Here is a 9,906-nt window from a genome sequence, read left to right as displayed (position 1 = left end):
TTTCTTAGATTTATTTTATTTTGAAATGTGACACCTATGGGTAGGCAGGTATCAAAGTTACAAAAGTTACAGGAAAAACTTTTCCCAAACACAACATAAGCAGGAGAATAAAACATTTGGGATGTTTAGAGGAGTCTACAAAACTTAGTCCAAATTCTTGAATTTTGTAGCAGTATAATATGCTATCTCTTCTTTTAAACTCTTATGCTGTTGTAGAAGCTTTATCAGAGATATAATTGGCTATGCTATAGAGTCGTTCAAAACATTTATTAAAAGATTACTATTTTTATGTTTTCAGTTATGATTAGTAAACCAAAGTTCCACTCACTTATTATCTTGTTGGGTTTTTTTTTGTCAAACAGGTGTGTTTTATGAAGTTGTTCAGAGCTTCCCTCGAGTGGAGGAAAATGCGCGAGTGAATTCACATGTAAACAGCCACAGGTGGAGAAGACACTCAGAGTCTCTCAAATCAGTCGACACCAACAGAGCTAGCATGGGGCAGGATTCCTCTGAGCCGGGGGGTTTCACAGACCTGCTGCTTGAAGAGGGACAGGACAACACCACCCAGATTGAGGTAGAAATTCAGTCCATCTATTTTTTTACTCAATTTGTTATCTTTGGTTGGGTGTAAGTAAAAAATGAAGACATTGACTTCAGTGTGCTCAAACATTGATAGGGGAAGAGAACTTCATGGTCTTTGTATTTGTGACCCTGTCAGCACATGGAAGCCAGCTTTTTCTCCTGGCCTGGGGCTGGAGCCTGTCCTGTCTGAAGGTAGTCTCTTGAGGATGTCTGTCTCTCCACTGGAAAGCGGTTATGGGAAGTCCCACGTTGTAGCAGTTCTTGCTGGAGAACTGGAAAATGAAGTAGTATTAAAAAAAATAAAATTTAATTATTTCTTAAAAGTTTGGGTAAGCACCTCCATTTGTGAGATTTTGCCTGGTCTTTATGGAGAGCAATATCCAGACATGAAGGGGAAAAGGCCCTAGAGATATAAGAAATTGGAAAAAATTCCAGCTTGGTCATTAAAAGAATTTGCCCGTACTATTTGATTGTTGATCTTCCAAAGAAGAATAACATGGATCAAATCATTCTAAATGAAATACTGGGACATCAAATCCATCTTAATGAAATCTTGGGACGTTCTCCCTCTGTTTTATGGTTTCATTCAACCTCTGATTGCTTGTTTAAAAAACTTTAACTGCCAGATTGCCCTCATATGGACGTAACATAAATCCAAGTGAGTACCAGTTCTGTCTTTAAAGCTGCTCTCAGTTTCAAGCAGTGTAAGGACAGCAGAAGTTTACCATAATGATATGTTGTGATTGATTGGCGCAAAATGTCTCCACCCATGATAATTTGTGGGAATTCTGCTGTTTTACCTTAGTGGTTCTACATAAACACACTGGCTGAACTGATTTTATCTTTATACACAGATAGCAAGTGTTAATATTATAATTATTGTATTTTTACTGATTTATTTTTTTTTAAGTATTAGGTTTGGGATTTTCTTATTAATAAAATCTACATCCTATCTTTCAATAAAATGCAGCTTGGAGTAAGCTATGCTTAACGTTTTCAGTCTTTATGCTCTGCTTCCAAAGCAACAGTGCTATTTATTTTTTCAGTTCTGAGGAGCTCACTCTCAGACAAACAAAACAGCTTTCAGATTTTGGGTTGTTATCTTGCACAATAACAAAAGCAAAGCAATATAAAACGCATCTGTAGAGACAATGGTGTCTCTATAGCATGAGTCAAAAAATAATAATGCTTTCTGAGAGGTGTGGTTTGTGTTTGTTGTTTTTTAAGCTTTCCAGTTTGCACAGTACTATGTTTCCTCTTGCATAAACATGGAAGTCGCTAGTTGGTAAATTATATTTTTGAATTGCATGTTGATCTTATGATTTGTTTTTTGCCCCCTGCAATCCCCATCTGGCCGTACTTGTCGTAATTCACTCAGGCATGACCCAGATTGATCCTTCTTCTAATTATTTTAGCAGGTGAAGTGGAAGATGTCTCAAATACAGGAAGGTTCACGTAGTTGATCTTTCCATGGCTTACCTGTAGATCTCCATGCAATGTCTCCATTCAGTTGAGTTCCAAGCTCTTACGAAGCAAAATGGGTCAGAGCTCCCCCTCTAACACTCATATATGCCAACATTCAGGAAAAAAAAGAATGCTTGCAAATGGACTTACGTAGAATGGTATTTTTCCAGTGCCATCTTTCCTGACAGATTAATGGCATTATAGCGTCTTAACCTCAAAAGTACATTACCCTTACTGAGTTTACTGAATTCAGGTTTTGTGTTCTGTCACAGCCCTCTCTTTTTCTAAAGTCTTCCCAGCACAATAACTGAGTTGTGGTTTTACACATTATCGGATTCTGTTGTAAATCTCTACTACAACACACAGGAATTTTACAAGAAAACCTTGATGCCCAGCTTTGTAGAGGAGGTAAAGAGTATAACAGATATTCACAGTGGAAGAATCCGTATGTCGCAAAGTCTTCTGCGGCTTGGGAGCTTATCGGTAGTGCTTGAGAGCATATTGATTTTTGAAACCCTTCTCTGTGTGTTGCAGTTCTTGCTGAAGAAAATCCAGAGAATGAGTACTACCTGCCACTCAAATTTAATGACACTACAGAATTACAACATCCCTCCATCACAGATACTGTTTCTCTTTAAAGTATTTGCTTGGCATTGCCATGCAAATGTGGAAGACTTCTTTTACTGGAAGGCTAACAGTGATGAACATATCTTTAATTTTCACTTGATACTGTTTTCTGTTCTTCTTTATAATGATGAGTTTACTTTCTGTCCAGCTTTAAAAAATCAAACGAAAACAAACACCCCCACCTCCCCCCAAAAAAACCAAACCAAATAAACAACCAAGGACAAAAGGGAAGGCAGTATGCAGAAATTTCTGCAGTTCAAAAATATCTCTTAATGTTTCCTGTGTTATCAAATCTATATAGTCATAATGTGGAAAATAATAAAATCAACCTGTGTGGAGCATAGCTTAGTCCCACTGGCTTTTCTTGATATTTTAAGGTAATGAGACTTTTCATTCATGTTTTTCCATTGGAGTTATTGGGAGTTGCTCTGTAACTTCACAGCAGCACCATCCTGGGTCTCCCATTGTCCCTAATACATAGGCTGTTTTAAGATCAACTTGAGTGGAACATGAAATTCAGGCCTTCTTGAACAGCTATAGAAAGTGAATTGTAAATCAGTTTATCACATCTTTGCTGTAGCCAGGGTAGGCCTGCTCCTATATGTAGGAAAGATGATAATGGCCAGATTCTCTTTAGAGATGCTGTCTCTCTGGTCCAAGAGCTGGAGCAGTGCAGCCACTAGGGATGCCAGGACATTTGCTGTCTCTCTTCACAGCTCTGTTTTGCCTCCTCCATTTGTTTGGCACTGTGATTCAGGACTCATGCAAAATGATGGCTGTATTCAGGTGCTTTTTTGAATAAAGATGTTCTTTTGAACTGGACTCTCTGGAAGTGGAACTGCATTGCAGAGACTAGCAGAAGCAGTGGCTATAGCCATTTGATGTGCAGAACCTTCAGAAATGAGCAGGGCCTTGGGGAAGGAGAAGACAAGACCTCCAAGTCCTATTGTGTTTCTGGAGAATAGGAATTTTGTGGTCCACAGGTGCAGTGTTGTGGCAGCACAAACCCACAAAACTGGAGATGCCAAGCGAAAGGCAAAGGACAGGAAGAACAGGTTTCTGCTGCAAGCCAGATTTTCTATGCGTGTAGCATTTGTGGTCTTTCTGGAGAGCTGATAGCAAGCTGGAGATTATAGGGTAAAATCAATGTATAACAAATGCTTACCATAAACGCTTTATAAAACAGTGTGACAATCTTGAAAATATTCCTCTCTTCTCCTAGTTTAGTAGGGTTATTATAATATGCAAGTTAGGGACTAGAATGTTGTAAATACAAAAAGGTTTTATTTGCATTTGCTTTATTTGCAGTGGGTACTTTAGAGCCCAAATACAGAGGAGGGAGAATATGTAAGTCTCTGGGGCCATACTCCGTAAGCGGTTTATTAAGGTTTCATTCCCACTACGTAACATAGCCAGAGAGAGTGAGCAAGCTCTGAAGAGGGACAGGTGTAAAAAGGGTGAGATCCCATCTTGTACAGATGGGCACAAATGTTACAGTCCTAGAGAAATCCTCAAAGCAGATAGCCTTGGGACAGGTGGAGAAATAGGTTGTCAGCAGTCCAAATTAACTGCAAGGTCAACCCCAAAAAGACAGTAGTGATGAAGTGCAACCGAATTGGCTTCTTGGCTTCATGGCAAATGAAAGCATCAAAAAGTCTCCCTTTGAAGATAGCAGCAACCATGGCTAAGACCTATCTATCTTGCAGAAACGTCAAGTGACAACTTTTTTTTTTTAAGATATATTATTAGTATAGTCTAACTTTCTATGTACTTTTTAAGGTTTTCTCTGTAGTTTGGCTTTCCGTTTGGTAATTAAGAATTTAACCTTTTGCCTTCCTAGGGAGGGTTTCCTGTTCTAAAAGATGGTTAGTTCATCGTGCTTAAGGAGAACTCAAATGAATTTGAAGTTTTTCTTCCCAAGGGTCGCAAAGCCAAACAATAAAGTCTTCTACCTGGAATAACTTCGGGGCTGTCAGAAGCTGAAGTGTTTCCCACTAAGCTAGAGGAATGTGTTTTTGAGTTTGGAAGCATCAGAATTGCATCCCGTATGCGCTAACTAACTAGTGCTCAGGACTGGCCAGTGCAATGGCAGCCTCCATGGTCCTGTGGGTGCCAGTCTGAGGGGGAAAATGCGTACCGCACTATAGTTACAGGGACCTCAAAGACAGAGAATATTGTGGGGCAGATTTGAGAAAGCAGGAGGGACATTCAAAAATGAAGTGCCATTTATATCAACAGGTCTTCTTTCTAGAGTGTTTGTTTCTTAAATTTCTGGGATTTCACAATCTAATAATTTCAAGTCTAGCTTTCCTTTTCTCCCATCTTTCTTGAGACTCTTTATTCTAGTCTTGGGGGTCAGGGTTGGTTTTTGTTTTTTTGTTGAGTAATCTACCACTTTTGTTTATTGTGCTCAGGACATTCAGAAGTGCCTTTTATTTAGAATAAATAGAGCCTAGGAAATGCAATGTGTAGGGTGAAATTTGTTGCTGCAAACACTGTAAGTCCTTGAAAAAGCAATGAGCGTGAAAATACGTCTTAACAAATATGTCTAGTTTGGCACGTCTTCTTTCAAGCAAGGAGAAAAATAGGATAAATATACTACCTTTCTTCATACACTGTCATAAAAGAAATGTATGCTCTATAATAACTCACTGTTATTAAGTCAATGGCTTTAAATGTATTAATATTGTTAAAATAAACTCAGATTCATGGTCATGGTATGACCGACCCTTCTGTTGATCCTCAAAGCACTGTAGCCATAAAGGCAATGAAGGCGGGTAGCAGAGGTTCTTGTTGCCTGTTGCAATTTTGCATTTACTGGAAAAGGAACTGATCCCCAAAATGCATCTAGTACGGATGTTGGGTCCTCAGTATCTACCACTAAGGTATCCACAAATGCATTCCTGTTTTGCCACAGTGTTTGCTAATGTAGGCATGGCCACTGAGCACTGGAAAAGGCTTAATAATGCTTTAATATATAACTGTGCATTACACAGATGTTGCATAATAATTTTTCCACAGTTTGAAATATGTATCACTTTTCAAGTGATATCCTGTGATTATGGCTATGTAGAGCTATGTACAGAGGTGACTCTCCTTTTGTATTTGTATTTTGTATTTATAATTTTTTGTCTCTTTATCCCAGATTTTCTGTAAAACAGCTCCAGCTGCAGGCTTTATAGAAGATTTCTAGGCAGCTTGCTTGGTCCTTTCCTTCACCATTCTCTGTCCCTGATCCTTGGGACTGTTTAACCCCCAGTGAACAGTACAACACTGAAAAGTAAAATACAGATAAATTGAAATGGAGCAGTCTCTAATATATAGCTTGCATTGGCATTAGCAGAAGATTACAAACTCTGCAAAATAACTTTGGGACACGTGAATTACTTTTGAATTTGTTTGTCTTTCACAAACATCCAATATCAAAAAGAAATCCAGCAATAAAATAATAGATTAAATCATAGTCAGGCTCGAGCTGAGTGCAGCCATGTTAACAGTAAGGTTTTATTGCCTTGCACCATGAAAAGAGTGAGAAAAACATAATTTTTCATATAAAGTCTTAGAACATAGAATCATAGAATTGTTTACATTGGAAAAGACCTTTAAGACCATCGAGTCCAACCGTAAACCTAATGGTGCCAAGTCCACCACTAAACCATGTCCCTAAGCACTACATCTACACATCTTTTAAATACCTGAAGGTATTTAAAGAATGAATGCTTGCAACTGTATGACAGGAAAAGATTCAGTTCCAAGTAAGAAACAGCATGCTGAGCATGCTAAGTCAAATCAAACTTGGCTGTATCTTACTTTCTCCACTCCTCCCAACATAGTACTTGTGAGCATAGAAAATTGTGGCTATTTCAGTGCAAAACAAATTTATTTTTTAGGTAGCTAAGTGATTCATTTATTCCTGTGGATCTTACTGATATCTCCTTCTGTGTATTCCTTTTAATCAAAATAGAGTTGTTGCTAACTGAAGGCACCCTTCTTTCTTTTTCTCTTGATGTTGTTTGAAATGTAAATTTAGCAATTCCTGTAGTTGAGACCCGGAAAGCATCTTGCCCCTATCAGAACACTACCGGTGGATTTCCTACTGGCAACAATCTTTGGCTGAATTTTGCATTTTCTCCCAGAGTTTCTGCCCAGAAGAAGGCTTCTCCTTTATCAGTCCCAGTCACTCATGGAAGTGAAGATGTCTGATTCTGACTGGCAAAAACAACAGAAGGGATTGAGTTTTACAGCCCTTGGGATTTGAGAGCAATTACTCTCAGCTACTGACAGCAGTGTCAGCGTGCCCACTGCTGTGTTCTTACTGCAAGTCTGAGCAAGGAAAAAAAAACAATGGTTGAGATTAAATTTCACTCAGCTGGACAAATGATAAGGCAGTCCTGCGATTACTGCTCTAATGCACTGTATTAAAAGTGGAAAAACTTGTCCATGCATAACTGAAGCCTCAAAACTAAACAATATCATAGTCACATAGTGAGCTGTCAGTTTGGCCAAGCCTGCCTCTGTTTTGTTGCTTTTTTTTTTTTTCCCTCCCCCCCCCTCCCCCCCCATCCCAATGCTTTAATGCCAGTTGCATTTGAAGGACTTGGAAATAAAAAGCAGTGTTATTAACACTGTACTCTGAAAACACAGTCCCTCCAAGTTACTGAGAAGAATTTTCTGCATTTAAGAAAATCCTTATTATTATTTACGTTTAATGAGTATTTCTGTTCTCTTTCCTCATCCCAAGTTATGAGAGAGACATGCTTTACTTCTAAAGTCTGTTTTCTGACTTGCCATCTCTTAGAGCCTTTGTCTGTGTAGACTTGCGAGCAAGAGTGAATTTCATGCACAACATTTTGATACACTCATTCAGTGTAATAAAGTCTGGGATGCTATTGATCTCTGCATCATGACAGAATTCTTTTTTAACTCATAGTCGCATTTTCACATGGATTATAAAGTACCAAAGTAATGCATATTCACTACAAAGGTTTAACCAGATTTTAGGTTTTTAACTTTTATGTGAATTAAAGCATTTGACATGTAACTGAGGAGGAATGAAGCTTTGCAGAACACAGATTTGTCACTGGAGTTGGCTGATTCTTTAGAGAGCAAAAGAGCAGTACTTCTGTTCTGAAATCTGTATTTGCAAAAAGCCATGTGAAAAAAACCCTAAAATACTGAAGAGACAATCGGTTTTATCTTTGATACCTGCTTTCTAACGTTGCTTCATTTTGGGGACAGATCGTAGACTATATTATTGAGCTCAAATAATATCGAGCCTTTGCCTAAAATAAGGGAAATGGCAAATTTTGTTTTAAGAACTTTTTAAGTTCTAAGTGAAGAAATCCACTTTAACTGATTCAATTACGTGGCTGCAGCTTACCAGGCCTACTTGCAAAATCTTTATCATAACAAAAGTTGCATTCATTCTTATTTTTAATTTTAGGGAAGTATAGTTATCTCTTCTTGTTCACAGTTAATAATTACTACATCATATGATTTTTGGTGTATGTAAAGGATTCATTCCAGAGAGTGAGGGAAAATTTGGGCTGCTCCTGTAGGCTTGCAAATACTTTTCTCAATCTTTGATTAAACTTTGGTCATTTAGTATAGATTAATCTTGCTGACATTTGCAGGGCTAAAAGTACTGTGACTAAAAAAAATCTGTTTTTACAGTTGAAGGTGGTATTACATCAGGTTATCTACCATTTCAGACCCTATCTTATGTTGCCTTAGACCATTTTGTGTTCAGCTGTATTTAAAACAAAGTTGTCTTTCTGATTTTAAGCCAGTGTAAATTAAGCCCAGAAGTCGCTGTTTGGATGTGTGCTGTTCACAGCTCTGTTGTTTCCATAATGTTCTAGAGGATTAAACAAGTGTCCCATATGATTCATCTCTACTGCATGTCATTAAACCGTGAAAGCTCTGGAGTTCATTGACACTGAATGTTGCAGATGCCAAAATTTACAAAATTAGACAAATTCATGGAATAGAAATTTGTCAAGTATTATTAAACATAAAGGGAGTTCCTGAAGAGCAGATCACTGGAGCCTAGGAAAGATGGGGAATTACCACTGTTTGCCCCGGGTCCTTTACACTTCCTAGGCCTGGTTCCCAGTCAGTTCTGGGGACCGGACTAAAAGGATGTTTGGCCTAAGAAAGCACAGCTGTTCTTGTGCTCTTATTGGTATCCACTCACTAAATTAAGTTAAATGTCATGTTACTTTTTTCATTGTTAGAAGCTTGAAAGTTACAACAGAGATTTAGGATGTACTGGAGGAACAGTCTTGGGATATGCCGGAGTTGCACTGAAAGCAGCATGGATATCTCTTTTGCTTTTCTATGTAGCAGGATATTTAAATGTGATATTTTTGTTGTAAGAGAGCTAAAATTTGCTGTTAAATTATATAGTAATTGAAGGCTAAGATGTATAGGATTTTCTTGCAGTGTTTCTAAACAGCTTTTATTACATTCTTTTTCCGAAAAGGTTGCTACTGCTATTTTTAAATGTCTTTATTCACACTTTTCAAGAGTTTATTTTAGAAAACTACCTTGTTACTTTGGAGATTATGGAGATAGAGCATGTCATTTATTTTCAGAAAAATCAAGTCTCCTTTTTTCAAATTGAGTCAAGGGAAAAAAATGTTCCTTACTTCTTCATGTGATGTTAGGGAAAGTATTTGAACTTTCTCAAAAAACAAGCTGCTTCAGATGACATCCAAAGTCAAATTAAAAATTCTGTAAATTATTGCTAAATCCAGTATTTAACTGATTATTTTTAATAGCTATAAAGAAGAGCCAGAAAGTGAATTGATCTGGAAGCGGTACCGGTCACACATGAAACATCCTAGTGCTCTACTCTTACTAAATCACACCAAACAATGTCACCTGCAGCTAGAATGATAATCTGGGACAATCATTAATTTACTCACTTTTTTCCCACTTGTCCAGCTGAGTTTTCCACCAGTGATGTCACACTTTCTAGCTGGCCAGCAGACTGATAAATCACTGTCTTGTGGTTTACCCCCAGCCAGCAACTAAACACCACACAGCCGCTTGCTCACTCCCAGCCCCCTCCCCCCCCACCCCCCCAGTGGGATGGGGAAGAGAATCAGAAGAGTAAAAGTGAGAAAACTCATGGGTTGAGATAAAGACAGTTTAATAATTGAAATAAAATACTACTACTAATAATAATAGTAATAATAATAAGAAGAATATACAAAGCAAGTGATGCAC

The 9,906-nt window shown here is 37.9% G+C and overlaps 1 protein-coding gene across 1 annotated transcript in view; it reads left to right on the top strand.

Moving 5' to 3' along the window:
• The first annotated feature begins 367 nt into the window (after positions 1-367).
• PLXDC2 (plexin domain containing 2) overlaps positions 368-9,906 on the top strand; it is a 158,443-nt gene continuing 148,904 nt past the window's right edge. The window contains exon 1 of the mRNA XM_009275258.2: positions 368-574. Coding sequence (XP_009273533.1) covers positions 494-574 — 81 coding nt within the window. The 5' untranslated portion in view covers positions 368-493. The remainder of the gene's footprint in view (positions 575-9,906) is intronic.

Source organism: Aptenodytes forsteri, unplaced genomic scaffold (genome assembly GCF_000699145.1).
Source record: "Aptenodytes forsteri isolate BGI_AS27 unplaced genomic scaffold, ASM69914v1 Scaffold336, whole genome shotgun sequence".
Classification (NCBI taxonomy): domain Eukaryota; kingdom Metazoa; phylum Chordata; class Aves; order Sphenisciformes; family Spheniscidae; genus Aptenodytes; species Aptenodytes forsteri.
Note: the sequence above shows the minus strand (reverse complement) of the source record. Positions and strands in the feature narration are given on the sequence as shown.